This window comes from Columba livia, chromosome 1 (genome assembly GCF_036013475.1).
Source record: "Columba livia isolate bColLiv1 breed racing homer chromosome 1, bColLiv1.pat.W.v2, whole genome shotgun sequence".
In the NCBI taxonomy this organism is placed as follows: domain Eukaryota; kingdom Metazoa; phylum Chordata; class Aves; order Columbiformes; family Columbidae; genus Columba; species Columba livia.
In genome coordinates, this window is record NC_088602.1 from 195,849,334 (window position 1) to 195,868,570 (window position 19,237).

At 40.7% G+C, this 19,237-nt stretch overlaps 1 protein-coding gene across 5 annotated transcripts in view; it reads right to left on the reverse strand.

Moving 5' to 3' along the window:
- Nucleotides 1–310: 310 nt before the first annotated feature.
- Nucleotides 311–19,237, reverse strand: part of SLC2A13 (solute carrier family 2 member 13) — a 211,849-nt gene continuing 192,922 nt past the window's right edge. For all 5 annotated transcript variants that reach the window (XM_065049021.1, XM_021301322.2, XM_021301278.2 and 2 more), the window contains 3 exons: nt 3,783–3,904; nt 3,496–3,648; nt 311–2,323 (listed from right to left, as the gene is read on the reverse strand). In XM_065049021.1, the coding sequence (XP_064905093.1) occupies nt 2,097–2,323; nt 3,496–3,648; nt 3,783–3,904 (502 nt within the window). In that variant the 3' untranslated portion in view covers nt 311–2,096. The remainder of the gene's footprint in view (nt 2,324–3,495; nt 3,649–3,782; nt 3,905–19,237) is intronic.

The following is a 19,237-nucleotide window of genomic DNA, read 5'->3' on the forward strand; positions in this document are numbered from 1 at the left end:
CTGTGCCCAGTATCCCTTTTTCTCATTTTGGGTACTGCACCTTCGGTGAAGGTCTCGAAGGGCGACAGCCTAACAGAGACACCCCACGGCGGGGGCATTCGTACGTAGGGCTGGAGACCCCAGCATTTAACAGCTGGTGCTTTCAAGCATGAAAATATTGTGCGCTTGAAGGGGAGAATCCAGCCGTCTCACCACACAGGGGGATATTCAATGTTGGGCCACTCTTCACAACGATTTGTTTGAAATTCCCTCTGTCCGCTATGCTTGCCGCTTTAGTCTCAGTCAAGTCACAGGAGGATGCTTTAAAACGTTTTCTTTCCAAAAACATTTCTTTGATTAATTAAGTAAAAAAGAAAATGATGCAAAATACACCCAATCACTGCAGGTCAATAACTGGGGAGTACAAACTCCCCTCACAGAAGATCAGATAACATGCTGGCAGGATTCTTCACAACAACAAATCCACATGTTACCCAATAAAAATAACTTAGTAACAAATGTTTAGTCTCAGTTTTGATAGTAATCCTACATTCAAAGTATTTTTCAATTTAAGAAAAGCCCACAAAGCAAATCTATATAAGCTAATGAACCCAACAATTTCTTTAATTTTTACACAATGAAAAATAAATGTATTTCTCCAAATAAATGGTGGGCAGCCCACAGGCAGAGGAGGTTTTCCACATTCTTTCATGAAGCAAATGTTTCAAAGATAAGAGTTTGAATTGCTGATGCTTTCAAACTCTTATCTCTGAAGACTTAAAGCAGCGAGGACAGGACAAGTTAAAAAATAACACAGTATTTTTATGTCGCTGCGTAAAATTCAATTTGCCAAGGCAAGCAATCATGGCAGGTGAACAAAATACCATTCATATTTTAATTACCAGGCTAAAGGCAGCCAAGTTGATTTTTGTGCCTGACATTTTCTTGACAATTTTGCAATGCTTCGGTAAGGCAATTAACATGAGATGTAGGCTTCTGCCTATGGCTAATAATTCTCTTTAGATCCAGCAAGACACTGGTTGACTAAGGGTATTTGAAGGAAAAATGTGCTGGGATTCATTTACTCTGCATGTACGAGGATAAACTGAAGGCAACATGATTATTCGCACGCAAAAGGCGCAGGAGGGATGACCACTGTGCATTTAGGAGCACAAAATATCTCCCCTCCTTTTTCTTTCTTCTGATATTTTGTGTTCACATGTAGGCACAAACCCAAATGTACAAATGCAAAAAAAAATGGAAAACAAAAATAATTTTTCTTCCAGCTAACTGAAGGCTCTACATTGCACCCAGCAATGTATACTAGTGCATTTGTGCCTGTGGCTACATACTCAGTTCTGTTTTCCTGCTGTCAGGTAGTTAATTTTGGCGGTTTCTCTCACAAGCACCGACTCCCGCCTGTAGTGTGTACTCCAGAGGAGCAGTGGACAGGCAGCCCGGTGTAACACAGATGTACGCCACCCTGGGGAACCTCCACCCAGCTGAGTGTGGCTCTCCACTTGTCATCTCAAATAAATAAATATGGGAATTCTCTTAGGGAAAGTTTGGGAAACGTTCCCTCTGATAGATAGAGCAGATATTTGTATTTTCCTAATCGGTTAAACCTTTTTCTATGGCTACCACTACAGCAGCTTAGGCATTCGTCATTCATTGTACTGCACAGCAGAGCTATTAGCTAGGCTACTATTGGATAGGGATCTGACAGCTGTCGAATGCTTTCTGATTAGCTACTCTTTTATTTTGCTTTCTTGTCAGTCCTGAAGATAAGGACAACCACTGACCATCTAGGATAGCCTTCTGTATTCATCTGGTATAGCGCACCCTACTATGTACCTTGGGCTGGCACAGTGTTGTGCACACTTGGTGAATTCACATAACCGTGGAATTCAATCTCTTTTGGAAGTCATTGCTTTTAGTTATCAAGAAAACACTAGCATATTGAATTTCCTCCCCAATGGAGAATTTTTGAACATGAAGGCATTTTAAACTAGGCAGTAGAAAGGAGAACCAGACCAGAAGCAGGGCAGTGAGGTCATCAGAGAGCTGCTTTTCCCCCGGAAGGCTTTTAAATGATTAAATACATCAGCAGCTGAAAATTATTCCACATCAGAAGCATCATTGTCAGAAAGATGGTAATTACTTCCCTTCACCCGAATATACTCGATATACCTCCCTTCATCAGAATCTGACACGCCACACGTACATAGCCTGCTTTCAAACAAAGATTCAATTTCCTCTAGCTTTTTCCCTTTAGTCTCAGGAAGGCAGCCGTAGATGAAAACCAGTCCCAAGCCGGCAAACCCCGCGTAGAGGAAGAAGGCTCCTGCAACAGAAAACAACACACAGAGAGTTGGTTACAGAAGTCCCCATCCCGTCTCTGCTCCAGCGCAGAGCGGCGGCAGAGGCAGCCGCCTGCCCGCGTCGAAGGAGCGCGCAAAAGCAAAGTTTGGAGCAGCATCATGACGACACCGAGCTGGGGGCTGTGGGTGTAGGAGAAGGCTGCTTTGTTGCGTGGCCCTGCAACAGAGTAAATTAACAAAAGCAATTTCATTTTGCATGGAAGATAATACGGGTCCTTTTTGGGCAAGTTGTTCTGCTGTTAAAATAAACAGCAATTAATGGTTGCATACCCAATAAGAAAAGCAGATATGAAAGGCGAGGACTTTCTTAGTTTGCTGGAACAGCTAAGGATGCACTAAGACAAACCCGCAGAATAAGAAACTTCAGCAAAAGAGAGTAAGGATTAAAATAGTGCTTGTGACCCTTATACCTTATGATTATTTAAAAGACCTCTGCAGAGACAATTAGCAGTGAGATAGAGCTTGTTCCACCCCCGCTCTCCCTCCCGCCTTACCTAGGGGGGCAGAGAAGGTACCAAAGGACCAACAAACATTTACCTGAGATGTGTTTCAAGACTGATGACTCAAAGCAATGACAAGTAGAGCTGAAAAGCTCTGTACTAATAATGATGTGAAGGTCACAACAACTCCCTAGCAGCTTAATGTAATTTAAATGACTTATACTTGAGTGGCTGAGCAGTAATCTAACAAACTCCCAACAGGCTCCAGCAGACAGGACTTAACAGCTGGGACCATGGCAGTAGCATTTTACACAGCTATTTCTGCAAGGACCATCTGATCTTGGCCTTGGATACTATCACAAACTGGAAAATTGCAGATGTTGTCTCCTTAAGTGGGAATCAGCATCTTTCACTACATCAAAAGTGGGGTTTTTTATTTCCAGCTTCCCTGTTTTAATCAACTGTCTAGGTTCTCAGTTAAGGACAGAAGGAAATGTTTCTTAGGAAAGCTGGACCAAACTCTATGATCCAGGCAGGTCGTATCAGGTCTCTAGTCTTACTAAACCACAGTGTGTTGAGAACACCTCATTCACAGCTGACATTTCACAGCAAAACCAACCGCGTGACCCAGAATTGGGAGGAAAATCTATACGCTTACAGCAGTACTGCACACACAGACACATACTGTTTCTTACCATAGTATGTCAGATATTCGGCTGCATGCAGAAACGTCAGTGACACGAGCACGTTGAAAACCCAGTTGACTCCAGAGGAACACGCGTTTCCTGTACTTCTAGCCCAAAGTGGGTAAATTTCAGAATTTATGGTCCAAGGCATAGGACCCATCCCTAAGAATTAAGAAAAAAGACCAATCTCAGTTTAATGGCTGGACTCAAAAGTAAATTTATCATGTAGCCTCACTAATTGACATTTTACCTTTACAATTTTTAAACTTTATATGTGTAAAAAAGCATTTGCTTACCAGGTGCAAAGAAAACCAAGTATAAAATAAGGCCCAGAAGTGCTGTCCAAGAGTATGGAGTGGGGCAGAAATTGTATGCCCAGAACAAATCCTCCTTTTTGAATACTGTTTCATTTGAACATCTGAAAAATAACAATATAACTTAGTATTAAAGAATTTTTGGGGAAATGGGTGACATCTCAATATCAACATGGCACATAATGCCTTATGAAAAGCTGACAAATGCAAAATTAAGATAAAGAAGCTCCATCCTTGTTAATTTATCAAGATCTTTGAGCCAAGTCCTACATTCAGAAATGTGCTTTTCCCCAAGCCTGGTCTTAGGAAAAGTAACCAGCAGAACACTCCTGAATTTAAACACTTCCCTTGTATTTACAGATCTTCTTCAGATGAATAGTCTTTGCTATGCAAGTGGTCACACCAAAGCCAATGAGACCGTTCACATGAATATCGCACAGCACAGGAAGAGCTGCAGCAGCAGAACTTTGAGCTAAAGATGCTGCACACAAGGATTTACGGTCAAATCAAAGTTAGTTCTTAGTTCTTCAGTCACTGATGAACTATGTGCTGCACACTTTTTGTGCAATCACTGATGCCTATGGAGTGTGCCAAGATCCAGTTATAAGGAAAAGAGGTGTACACTTTTTTTCTACGCAGTGAAATAATTTAGAAGGTGGCAGCATTTCTAATTAGACAGTAAAAATAAGAATCAGACCAGAGGTAAGCCATGCCTGCAGTAATGGAAGAAAAAGTGACTCTGTTCCAAGGACTACGTAGAAATTGCATGAAGATATAAAGCCAGGTATTTTCATCTGACTGTCAACAATATATTTTAAAGGAATATTGGCAACTTACTTTTTCGTTATAAATGTTATTTTTAAAATTTAGCTTTTCTTTAAAGGGACAACAAGTCATAACTGTAACTAGAGAAATTTTTCAGCTGCAACCACATCAGTTGCTACAGTTGAATAACTGTATGTTTGGAAGAGAAGACTTAGGCAGACACCACCCTTTCATATGCAGACAATGTTATTTACTTGGAAAGAAGAAATCACAGAGAGCTGAACATCTGTCTCAGTTATGATTTCCAGATCAACTGAGGACTTATGTGACAGACATGACCCTCTTGACAGCAGGAAAACCAGAATGAAGATGCCTGCAATGGGTGATAAATCATAGCTGGGCAATGAGCGGAGAGATGGTGGAGCAACAGACACCCCGAAACATTTCAGAGCACCTACCACCACTGCAGCTGACTTTCAAAAGCAGCTTACAACAGAACATTTCTCCTCTAACTTTCCTGTTGAGATATGACCAGGCAGGCACAGGATGAACAGGAATGTGCTAAGCACCGGTGGCCAACCCACAACCAGTCCTGGGACAGAGATCTTCCCTGTGCTGGCACGGATGTACCAACAGGACAACACTTAAGGCAGGATACCACTGTGAAGCCCCAAACCCAATTTCAGGACAGCTGGAAATCCAAAATTCAAATACACTTAGAGAGGTTAACCCAACAAATCCTGGAAAAATGCACATCTGAAACCCCAGCCAAACCCTGACACTGCCTTAAGGGCCGTAAACCTCGAGGTTTGCAGTTCCACCTGGCACCTGAGCTGTGCCTGAGCAGCTGGTGCTCCCCAGAGAAACGCCAAGCCCTGGATGTGCTGCCGGCATCAGCATTCCCTTCCACCCTGCCCGGCCGAGCTGCCCCTGAAAGCCCCTCTCATCCAGCCCATACAGCTTCTCCTTCAGTCTTGAGGTGAGAAACACATAGAAAACAGGCCAAATGGACATCTTTCTCAAAGATACATCCCTCATGCCTGGATATGACTGGCTCACGGCCTTAGCTGCTGCCTGGCCACTGGAGCACCTGTCAGCCTAAGACACCAGCAGCTTCTGTAACAGAGACTTTTCACCATTTCTCGGTGAAAAGTAATGCTGCCATTCTTGCCACTTCTTCATCTTGCTTCTAAGCATTACCCGAGGTTCCCTCTTCTGTCACTTTGCTCTTTCACAGCTCAGCTCAGCATTTCTATGTTAAAAGCACATGACATGGATTATTCCCTGTTAGTGTCTACCTCGACACTTCCCTACTGCTCAGAGCACACCTCACCATGTGAAGATTAAATCAAGTTTGAGCTATGACCCAGGTACGAGATATACAGAAGAATGAACTGTGCTGGAGAACTATCCAGATGTTCAAACTGGCCGTTCCTTACATGTTAAGGAAATCGTGTTTGAAAGATTAATTACTGAAGACGTGGTGATCCCGTTGCCATCTCCGGCTGAGCCCCACACAGCTGCCCGCTCTGCATCCGCACCACAGCAAGATCGCAGGATTGCTCAGATCCAGGCTGTTTGAACAACATCACGTTTCCTTCTTTTACTGTTACTCTAATTTCATTTGCAGGTGCTTGGTAATGAATACAACTGATTAGCATTTTAAAAGATCTCAGTGCTGAGTTTGGTTTCTCCAATCTGCCCAGCCAGATCAGCAGCTCCTCAGAGAGGAGCCTCATGCTTTCTCTCCAACGCTGCTGTAAACAAAGACTTACTTGGTTTATTATCTTGCATCCATCTCCATCAGCATAAACCACCCTGCTGACTCATACAGACACAACCGCCGGGAGGTCTGGATGTTTCCTTCCCCCACCATCTTTCCCCAGATGTGTCCTACTTTTGATAGAGAGGAACACAAATGATACATGGGAAAACCAGATGTCTCTGGAACCTGCCATGGCTGAAGCCACTCATCTGTTCTCCTCTCTCTGCCCATAACCGAGAGGAAATTCTTTTTCAAGAAAGCAGATTCAGTGCGCTGAAACAGGAAAAATAGCACCGGAGACTAGATTTAACAGAAACTTTGCAGTAATAAATTGAGTTTTGCTTATCCTTCAGTACTAAACCAGCATGGTATACAGAGTAAAAGCAAACATATCTGTATTTGCTGGCATCTTGCAGTGCTGTGTACATTCAAAAATAACTCTCCTTTGAGGTTAGGGATTTGTTCAAGGTCTGATACTGTGCTAATTCTACTGCTATACTACTATTTCTACTATATGTTATTTTGCTGAGGAATATATTAGTAATTACTGTATAATGTACTATCAGATAAAATTCTGGATTTTGTCCTGCATGAAGAAAATATCTATAACAGAAGGCAAAGGAGCAGCAACCCATTGCTTCACAAGCTGAAACACACAGAGGAAAATGCCCTGTAAAACACTCACAAGTGAAATGATGCACTCAGGTACCAGCGCAGAGTTTGTAAATACCGATATGCTGGGTAATCATCATATCAGTATAAACAGTGAAGACACATCACATCATTTCCTCTGAAATAACTGCCAAAGTGAAAACATGACAGTGCTACACTGAAAATCTTTACTGTTAATTTCTTTTGATATGTATTTTCCACAGATAATTTAAGATGCACATTTGATCTAATTTGTGAAAACCTGACCTTTCAACAATTGATGCGAACAATTCAACTGACTGGAAATATATCAGAACAGCAGATTTCTAAATTACAGGCATTATATGCTTGGTTTCATAATCACTGAATCCATCCTTTATCAGATACGGTCTGTAGTTCAGAAGACCTAAAGCTTTGCCCCTCACCTCCTTAAATTACCTTCATAGGGCACATGAAAGAAGGTAAGAGAGGAAGAGCTGGTGAGGATGGTCTGAATGTTCTTGCAAATAACAAGAGGATGAAACAGGATAAGACCATTTCCTTGATAATCAATCTAAATTTTCCTAATACTTGAGCCAATTTGGCTGTGGAATAATTCTCAAGTGCAACACTGAAAACTGCAGATAGGGAAATGACTGGAGAGTACATAGCACAGGCAAGTGTGCACAGCATAAGACAGAGACCTCAGATTTCCATTAATTTTTGCTTTGCTGTAGAATGAAGACTCTGTAGTCCTAAAGATATAGCTCTTCTGGGAATTAAATGTTTCAGTTTGAGCAGTTCATATATTTTTAATATGGAAGCTGCTGACTTCTCATTGTCTTTTAAGCCCTTCATAAACATCTTAAATGGATTTAGATCAAAAGTCTTAAAAGGTCAAAATTCAAATCAAATCAGGCCAAGGAAATAAATTACTTCTATAGAAAATCACTAATGTGATCATCCATCTCCTTAAAATGCTTGTTAGAACAGGCATATTTCAAAATTACACATTCTACTCCAAGATAAACTTTAACATCAGGTGCTGATGGTACAGAAAGATTTTACACCCAATTCACAGTTTCCCTAATCCCTCATTTCTTTGTTCTAACAAGAGTAAAACTATTTAAGGACTGCTCTTATGCCAGACTTTTGTGTCTGGGTTATCAAGATGATCATAATCTACAATTTACTAAATTAGTCTGCGGTGTAACACAAATATATTGGATTTTTTAAAAGTCTCCTTTAAAGCGATTTTTGAAGTCTCCTGTTTAGAGTGCTGACTTTTATATCACACCAGTTCAACCAAACAATATACATTTATGCCAAGCTTATTGACTCATCTTTTCACCTGAAGAGTGGTCATGGAAAGGTCAGAAGACCAAACAGACACAATTTAGAGTAGCTGCTGAGAAAGGTTTTTGTGGAAGGTGCTTGGGAACAACTAAGATTATTTATTCACAAGCAATTACTCATCCTGTGGAAGAATCTGGACCTTGACATTCGGGTTAGCTTTCACAACTTCAAGTCCCTCTTTTTCTGCTAAAGATATTTAGTTGTCTGAACAGACCCCTAACTAATTAAGTAAGGTACCAGATTAACTGTGTAATAACAGTGGTAGTCAAACACGTAACTAAGGAGAACGCTGCAAACTGTCTCTTATCCCAGGGGTGTCAAACTCATTTTTTACTGGGGGTCACATCAGCCTCGTGGTCGCCTTCAAAGGGTTGAATGTAATTTTAGGACTGTACATTCAACCCTTTGAAGGTGATCACGAGGCTGATGTGGCCCCTGGTGAAAATGAGTCTGACACCCCTGATCTATCCTGTCCATCAAGTGGCCTCTCTAATCCAGCCATATACATTCAAAATAGTTACATCAGCACAACCCATAGAAACCAGTGAAACCATAAGGTACGGTATCACTATAAATCAGTATATTCTGATTTAAAGAAAAATCTCTGCTCTTTTCAGTGCTTGATTTTTTACATATACATACTGTAAGATGCTATCTGAAGTACTAAGGAAAGTGTAACTTATTTCCTGAAGGCAAACAGATTAATTTAAACCTGACTGATGTCTGAATCAATATTTCCTAAGCTTTCTCACAATTCCCTAGCTACCGGCTTCTGTGCCTCCGAGAAGACGAGTTCTCTAGAGAAGTTTGCACCTACCGCTTTGACTTTGTAGTTTATACAGAGAAATAACTCATCCATTAAACCAGATGTTGCTAAAAATATGCAGATGAAGCTTCTTGCACCAGATGATGGCAATTGAAAAAAACTGAAAAGAACAAACAGATGCAGCTTTGAAAAAAAAAATTACAAAGTACCCATAAAATTTCACGGTGTTCAGCTAGACATTGCTTAACCTTCATTACATAAAAATACCAGCAGTGTTTTGGGATACTCATTGAAGCCTTCTGCTACAGCTGGCAAAGAGGTTTTAAAATAGTAGCATGCACTTCAAAAACTTGGAAAAATAGTGTCATTCACAACAAGAAAGCAAATTTCACCTCAGCAGATCGCTGATGCATTTGCACATGACAGAAGTCTTTATGATGCTGAGGCCCCCTGCTATAAGATCTATCCGTTGTATCTATGGAGCTGTGGGTGATAGTCTGCACCAAGAACGGAAAGCAGGGCACTGGAATGGATAACAGCTATACTAACTGCCACTGTCCAAAATATTTTAAAAAATCTTAAACTAAAGAGAAAAAGCCATTTCCTTTCTTGACGCAACACTTCCCATGCCAAGTAAGTTTAGTAGCAGCTACTAGGGCTAGAACAATACCAACAGGAAAATGATGCTTCTCAAGCTGAATGACCCGTACTTCATACTCTGCATCTGGGAAACTGAAAGCACATATTCAAAGGTAACTAAAAATCGACAAACAAATAAATAAATAACAACAACAAAACCCCAAACAAACAGAAGCTTAGTTGTTTTGCCCACAGAGCTAAAGAGTTTAGAGGTACCTTCTTTACTGTGTGCTGTAGGGTAAGGACTCAATTTCTAATAAGATTTTACATTTAAATCAGCATTTCTTACAGATGTGCTTGGAGGCAGAACGTAACATATATAGAAATAACTCGGTTATTCACACTGAGCATCTTTTCCCTTACTGACTCTTATCTTCTGATCTCTCTTTTACCTTCTTTCTTACAAAAGAAACAGAGACTCTGCAGACTGCTAAAATCAATCACAACTAATATTTAACCATCACTCATACACACTACTGAATTTAAAAAAACTACTTAATATTTCATTTACCCAAGCAGGAGACCTTACTGAAATGATTACTACATAGAAATATCTATCTCCAAGACATAACTGCCTTCTGTCATGCTTGGATGACCACACTCTTTGCTGGGTAAAGAACTGTCTGGATGGCTGGCTCCAAAGAGTGAATGGAGTCAAATCCAGCTGGCGGCCGGTCACAAGTGGTGTTCCTCAGGGCTCACGACTGGGGCCAGTTCTGTTTAACATCTTCATCAATGATCTGGACAAGGGTATTGAGTGCACCCTCAGTAAGTTTGCAGATGACACCAAGTTGGGTGGAAGTGTTGATCTGCTGGAGGGTAGGAAGGACATACAGAGGGATCTGGACCATCTGGATCGTTGGGCTGAGCCCAATTGTATGAAGTTCAAGAAGGCCAAGTGCCGGGTCCTGCTCTTGGGTCACAACAACCCCAGGCAGCGCTACAGGCTCAGGAACAGTGGCTGGAAAATGCCTGGGGGAAAAGGACCTGGGGGTGTTGATTGACAGCAGCTGAACATGAGCCAGCAGTGTGCCCAGGTGGCCAAGAAGGCCAACAGCATCCTGGCTTGTATCAGGAATAGTGTGGCCAGCAGGAACAGAGATGTGATCAACCCCTGTACTCAGAGCTGATGAGGCCGCACCTCGAATCCTGACAAGAAAGACATTGAGGTCCCGGAGAGAGTTCAGAGCAGGGTGACAAAGCTGGTGAAGTGTCTGGAGCGCAAGTGTGATGAGGAGCAGCTGAGGGAACTGGGGCTGTTCAGCCTGGAGAACAGGAGGCTGAGGGGAGACCTTACTGCTGTCTACAACTACCTGAAAGGAGGGTGTAGCATGGAGGGGGTTGGTCTCTACTCCCAAGCAGCAAGTGACAAGACAAGAGGAAATGGCCTCAAGTTGTGCCAGGGGAGGTTTAAATTGAATATTAGGAAAAATTTCCTCACAGAAAGGTTTGTCAAGCATTGGAACAGGCTGCCCTGTCTGATGAGACAACTCTGATCTCCCAGTGAAACACGTTCAGCTTTGGATTTGTTTCTGGACTGAAGATTCTCTCTCATATTACTGTACCCTCTTCCTGTCCTCTCCAGGTTCAGCCTGCTGCTCTGTTAGACTTGTTTTATCCCACCCTGCTGCCTTCCAAGTCCTGCTGGCCACCTCCAGGCTACAACTTCCCACTGTGCTGTCACACCACCAGCGTTTCAAGCTTCACTTTCCATCATTTCTACCATGAATGGAGAGAAACAAATCTCTGCTACGACCACAACGCCATCCTACAAGCTTCTCTCATTGTCTTTTGCAGTCTCCTCCCCTTGAGAAATGGACTCACACCAGGAAAAGGCAGAATAACATTTATACCTGGTGTCAAAGCCCAACCCTCGGAGATTTCACGGCAGCTGACAGACAGCACCTGTTAGGTACACATGTACACCAGTCCCAGCTATGGCACACTTGAAAACTGGGAGCAGAAATAAGCAAATATCTGGTTTTTGTTACAGGACATACAATTAACTCAATCGCACAAGACACAGATTGACTTATTTTTTTCCCAGGCTTTTTCCTACTCTTCCAAAGTCTCAGAAGGTAATAAAAACATCAGGAAACATCCGATGTATCTGTGCTCTACAGAGTCCTAATTCTGATCCCAACTTGACACAGTGTTTACCCCAGTACAAATTAAAATTAACTAGCAACAATTGTAGGATTGTAACCAGCAGCAATTGTAGGATTTCAAAATCAGGAGCAAATCATAGGTAATTCACGTATTATAATATACTAATAATGTGTGAACTTGTGAGTGGTCATATAACGACTAAGAAAAACAATTATCTGTTCACTTCCACAGCTAGCAGTGATGCCTCCAGAATCTTAATGGGCTGAATTAAAATTAAAACCTAATCAAAATGCAAAATCTTAATTAGTTTTGAGAATAAGTATCTTACCTTAATATTCCTAATGAATTTCTACCCATGATAATTTTAACTACTTCAATCATTAGACAATGATTCAAAGTTTCAAAATATGGTATTTTGTGTTTCTTTTAAACAGTGGACACTTTCAGGTATCAAATGGTTAACAGTACAAATGTAGCTGTTCAGGAAGCAAAAACCATGAAGGAAAATGGTGCATCTCTTTCATTTTTCTATGAAAAGCTTCAAAATTCCCCAAATTTTCAATAAAAAATGAAATTATAAAAAAGCAACAGAAATATCATAAAATAAAAATTGTCTTGGTTTTGTTTTGCATTTTGTGTGGGAAAGGATTGCTAAAAATATTTATAGATATAATTAAAGAAAACTAACATCTTAAAAAAGCACTTTAAATAAAATCCTCAAATATCTAAATATATTACTGCACAAGCTAAGTGCACAGAGGTCCATTCTATGTGCACTTATATCCAAGTTTAAGCCTACACTCTACAAACAGCCGGCAGATAATGACTTGTTTAACACCCAGCTAAGGGGCTGAAATCACAGCTGTAAAAATTAGGTGCTGTTAAGAAGCCATGACAAAAATGGGTTTATTATGTATACCCAGAAGACTACTTTAGGGTCAGAAACTGTAAAATTCAGGGACACCAACAGCTGTAAGTGATAATTCTAAGATGGAGAATCAAATGCCAGTGTATACGATAAACGTATTTCAGTAGGAAGGGAAGAGAGAAAAAAATATTTATACTTCTGAAACTTCCACTGAAATCAAAAGGAAAGTGTAGGGGTGCAAAAATAATTTTCTGAATTTGCTTTTTTGTTGAACTTGATACAAAAAAACCTGTAAGGACAAGGCGTTTAAATTATAGATCAATATTACATGTATTAGTGTACCTTTTTTAGTGCTTCCCTGCTCCATTTGATTTCTAGTTATTGACATACATATAAGGTTTATATTTTAATAGTTCTATCAATAACGTTTTGGCCAACTTAACCTTCCATTCGAAGTAGTAAACTGTGACATTCAGTTTCTGTAACAGCAATTTAGACACAAATACTACATTTTTAACTATTGCCAGCAACTGTCTTTCTGCCATTACAACTGAAATCTATCCAGACTACACATTTAGGATCTTGCATTCACAGTTATAAATAGATGATGGAAGAGTATTTTTTTTTAAATAGGAGCTTTTCCCTAATTCCAGTAGGTGGCAATAGCTCTGCCCTAAAAAGCTCAGAGAAAGTGGTGCTTGGGAAGGGGAAAGAAGGCGCATCCCTGCCCACAGAGCTGTCCTGGGGAGGCTCTGCACCCCAGCAACCAACAGAGCCACACAAAGGAGGATTCCTCCACTGCCAGCCCTAAAATCCACTGGAAATTCTTAATGTCGTAACCGAAAATGGAGCCCCAAGGAGATTTAAATAATACTCTAAGATCACTTATAACAAGATAATTATTTCATGCCTGATTCGTGAGAGTGAGCACTTAACATGGAGTGTTGCTCTGCTTTGATTTGTGCATGCAGGTGCAATACCTAGGCCAAATCCAAGGAATTTTCTAAAATATAGAAATTATAAGTGGTTATACTAGCTCTAGTTTATGACATTTATAAACACTGGGTACCAAAGTCTTTGTTGTTACATGAGACTCAAAGTTTGGGAACAGGCAGTAGAAGAACTCAGCAGAAATCAAAATAATCATCTACTTTCCATGGCCTCTGACTGCTACAAAGCAACTTTACATAAATAAGTGCTTTTTAACAATACTTATTTTGCCAAGAAAAATATGCCAAATGGGAACAAACATCATCTGAATCACAGGTTTGAAGAAATAAATAATCATGCGGAGCCTCAAACTTGTCTCTCATTATCATCTATGCAAAGCTAATGTGGCAGCTGTGCAAAGCTACAGGAAAAAAGGTCTTTGGATCTTACAGGCCAGAAGAAATGCCCACAGTGCTGCTGTTCAGAAGTACGACCTGCCATCTACCAGACTGCCCATTTCCTAGCCTGTACTAACCCACGAGCGGAGTTAAAATAAGGTCACGACTCTAAATCAAATGAATCAATAATTCCAGCTCATCTTGTACCAGTGAGGGATTGATCTTACTGCCTCCGTTCTCAAGGAAATGAACTACACGTGCAGACAGCACACACAATAATTTATATGAATTAAACTCATCAAACATATTGAATTATTCAACAGGGCTAATGCAGAAACGTGTTAATTTATTTCCCCTCAAAAAGGAAAAAAATACTCTGAAAACTTCATCCTTTTAAGAAGGGAAGAGATCACAATTTTATTATATCAGATGATGTGATTATTGAAGAGCTGTTTATTATGGAATAAAGGTGTGTAAGGTTTGGATTAGAGATGCTGTTAAAGGTACAAGCTGCTGTAGAGAGGGCTGGGTTCAACCCTGCTGAATGTTCTTTATCAATAAAAATCCCCAACCAAAAGCATCTTTCGAAAACATTTTCTTCCCTCAAAACAGAGACAGTTTAGATTTAGCAAATTCATTTCAGTGTGCAAAAACCTAAAGGAATCTGCTGAGGCAATTTTCACTGAGGATTTTTATTCAAATCTGAACCTCAGAGCCAATAACTGAATACACATGAAAAACAACTATTGGAAGTATTCCTCTCTCAGGAAAAAAATAATAAAAATAATCAAATCCACACGCTCCCATAGATGAGTCAGTTCCTCTTGCTTTGGCTTGGAGGCAGAAGGGGAAAGCCCCAGCCCTGTCCCAGCCCCCTGCGCAGCATCATCCCGGTCCCCTGACCCCAGTCCCCTGGGCCGGGGAGGCGAGCACGGCCTGGATGCCCCGGGAGAGCTGCCCTGGGGAGGCACGGGAGCCTTTCAGTCCATCCCCAAAGAGATGAGCAGCTGGAGAAGCAGTAACAGACTCTTTTCTCCAAGGTACATTTTGTGAGAGAGAGAGAAAAGCTGCAGGAATTATCCACGTAGCCTAAGCACACTGACAAGAGACTGCCAGTTCTCTCATGTACGTTGGCAAATTTTTCCTTTGCATTCCTGCCTATCTCCCTTGTCATCTAAAAGCAAACATGCCTTTTCAGTAGGAAACAAGATCAATTTATTCTAGTCCCATTTCAGCTGACAAGAGAATGCCTGAAATGATCAGAAAGGTTTTTCCTTCAACAGAATGTCAATTCCAAATTTAAACACCACCGCATCTTCTTCCTTGGACCACTTTTAAGTGGTGAAGAGCATTGACTCAAACAGTTTTCCATTTAAATAACACAATTTTTTCCTGACACAAACCAGCAGTTGGGAAAGTTTTAGCTCAAGGGCCACTTTTGTTCTTCTATTCTAGTTACATCAGTGCTATAGCATCTGAAGCAGTTGTTACAACAAGTAACCCAAATAACTGTCAGCATGCGTCTCTTCATCATCCTCTACCAGAATGCCTCTTAAATGGCCACTTAGAGTAAGATCTGGAAGCAGTGTTCAGCAGAGAAGTGCAATACAAATGAACAGGTAGAGAACAGACAAACAATGTTTCAAACTAACCAGGCCTGCTTTAAAATCCTATTTTGTGCTGGTTGTCTCCAAGAAATAAATTTTGTCTTCAGCATATAAACTAGACTTTTACATTCACTTCATAACAGGACTGACAAGGAGTATATTTTGTCCTTCTTTTCAAGCATCCAGAATTTGCCATTGGTTGAATAGACATAATGAGTTAGGCCTGTTAACATTTATTCTTAAGCAATAACCTTAAAGGTATGTAAATAATTTTAGTTTAGATTATCATGTTGCTCTGCTCATTATTTTAGACCTGAAATGCAGATACAATACACAAAGGACATTAATTGTTCAAGCATTAGATTCAGTAAAAAATAAAATACCAAAAAATGTTTTTATCCCCCTTGAACATTAAAAAAAGGAAGAGACTGTATCATTTGTTAAAGTTACAAAAAATTCCACCCGCAGTTTAAATTGTTTAAGTACATATATAGATTTTGCCATATATTTAAATGCTTAAAGAGATCTTATGGTTATCAGGCCCACCAGGAAACAATTCCCTTTTAAAATAACTTAAAAACATAATGTCTCAAAGACCTGAGCAGGAAGAGTGGCTGATAGGATCAGAACATTAAAATTGCACTTACTTTGCTACCTACTCCTGCATCACCAATAACAGAGGCTTCACCTACAATTGAGGACACGATTTTCTGCATCACTTCATCCTTCTGTTCTTCCTATTAGCTCTCACCAGTTAGCAGAGACGGCATTAAAATATGCATATCAGATTTCTTAAGTTCTCCTCTACCTCCCCAGCTTTCCAGTATGTGCAACCATTAGTGTGATTACACTAATGTCCTCCTCCCAGAAAAGACCTTGTGGCTCAGATTTTAGGCTGACAAAGACTGTAATAAGCTTAAAACCTTTTTTTAATTTCTGTTTTTGCCCACCTCACTAACATGTATTAGATATTATTATGCTGAGGTCCATACTCCTAATCGAACAGGACAACCAGCATTGTGTTCTGCCACCCAGCTGCTTCAGGCTTCCAGACTTACTGGCAACGGTGAAGATAATCAGAACTCAATTCTATTTGACACTGCATATATTTTAGTTTTCCTTCCTAAATGATCCCAGAGGGAAGAGGGTAATTCTATGCTCTGGCTCCTACTGAAGTGATGAATATTTCAATTTAGTAAATATTTAGCATATTGTCCAGAAAGGTATTTCTCTAAGACTATTGCTCGTAACCGAAACTCTTGAGTGCTGCCAATATGCATGCAGATGTAAATATTCTAGATCCTGCTACTTTCCTAAATTATTTACTCCCTTCACTACCTTTCTAATTTGCAAATGTGAATACCATTATCCTATGTATAAACTTCATCTACTGATCTGAAGACTTAGTAAGAGAAGTACTATTTTCTCCTCTAACTGCTGCTGAATTGAGCAGCACTTTTCAATGCCGGCTCTTGTAGAAAGATTCCAAATCAACACTTCAGCAATAAAATCTTCTACCAATAGTTCCTGCATGACAAAACAAGCAACGTCTACCTGCGGACAGAGGAGTACTTCATTCCTGGAAGGCTGCTGTGCTGTGAGCCTTTCTGTGGTAACAGGAAAGGTCTGTACACCCGTTCCCCATGATGAACTGAAAATAGATTCTCAGTCTTTAAACGTATGAATACGCACATACATTTTTTGGCATTAGTAAAGCAGTCACGGCAACTTTTACAAATGTACTTGTCATATTGCAAAAGCATCTTTATAAGACTGACTAGCAAAACAAGTGTAATGAACTTATTTACGTCTGTCTGTATTTACAAGCAGGAAAAGGAACCTGACATCTCTAGAAAAATCTAATGTTGCTACAAAGGAAAAGTATTCTAATGATCTTAACAGTCTCATCTGCTATGCATTAGACAATGGGCAGCACTGTGTGAATGTAAAGCTCCCCAGAACACTCCCGGGGCTGTGCCAGACACTGGCATGTCTCCCATTGGACGTAAACCAGGCTGTTGTCTGAGAATCCAGCTAATGAACTCCCATGGTTGGTTTTTTTGACCACTGGAATCTAGTTAGCGTCCAGGCTCAAATGCCAAGGTCGTTAGGCGCATTCCTGTGGTGGGAATTCTCCTGCAGCTGGGAACCAGGGTCTGCCTGCCTGACCTGATTCCTCACACTGCCCAGGTAATTCAAACCCACTTTTCCCCAGAACGGGTTTCCGAGACACAGTTAAAATCCTCAGCAAACTGACAGATATGAGCAACAGGCACCCAGCGACACACAACAGCATAACCGAGCATCTGTAAACATGCCCTTAATTTTACAGGGAAGGAAGGAGAACAAGAGAGCACTGGCCAGGGGGAAATGAAGATCTTCCAAACGCAGAGCTCTGCTGCACTCGTCTTTGCACAGAATGCCCTTAGAGAGGAGAAAGCTTCTTTATACTGACCAAAGCAGGACTCTCCATGAAGCATTGAACTCCCGTGGCAGGGAGATGTTCCTCTAATGAAGTTAATAAAAATGGCTGAAGAAAGCAAATCACTCAGCTCCTCTCCCTTTATAGATTTTTGTTCCCAATCGTCCTCCTTCAGGGACTGTGGAGACCTGCCAGCTAATTTTGTGGACAAGATGGCTTCTAGGCTTCTCTCTGATCTGCAGATAATGTTATTATTTCTTCATAATTGTTTACTGTATAAAGTCAACATCTTTCTCTCCAGAGGGAGATTGCTCAGAGTCACTCCTGAGAGGCTTTTAGCTCACAGTTGTGGGCCTGCTGTGGTCTTGACAACATACTCATGTCAAGGTTAATGCCATGTCACAGCACTATTAGTAGCTCCTTTCCTTGTGCGGTTGTTTTTTCAACTGTAAGAATATTAATGCAATTTAAAGTTACATCTAGAGCATTCTTTGCTGGCCTTGTGGGTTATTGCAATTACACAGACAGAAGTTTCAAGGCTTCCGAGAGTACGGTGGGAGTAATTGCAATTGTGGGGAGAAAACTAGATTTTGGTTTTTGCTCTGAAAGCAATCACCTCCACATTCAGTCCTGGCTGAGGGACGGACTCTGCCCATGACCTCTTTCGTGCCACCTGAGCTTCATATTGGAACTTTCCCATTGCAGCCCCATCTGTAAAAGCAAGATAAAGCTTTTTATCAGCTTTATGGGGATTTTATAATTCAATGCACATGAAGAGAACTGCAAGCCTTTCTGTAGTATTGCTGAATGCGAAACTTCCCTAAATCTTGGAGAACAGAGTCTCAACACAGAACCCCCAGACCACACTGAGAGAGAAGACTCAGCTCTTCTTCCTTTATTACAAAGTGAATAATTTAAGAATATTCTTGCTCACTGTCTTGAAACCATCCTTTATACGTCCCTGGGCAGAGCTGGAGGCAGCAAGGTTTGCATGTCAACAGCTGTTTTGTTTTTTTTTCACTGGTTTGATAATACCAAGAGCAGCAAAGCACCTGACTGTGCTGGTGCCCTGGGCAGGACTCTCCACCCTGTGTTATTCCAGTATCAGAGTCAGGCTTATGTAACTGAACAAATAAAAAAATAAATCAAACTCTATTCTTTGTCTTACATTTATAATCTCAC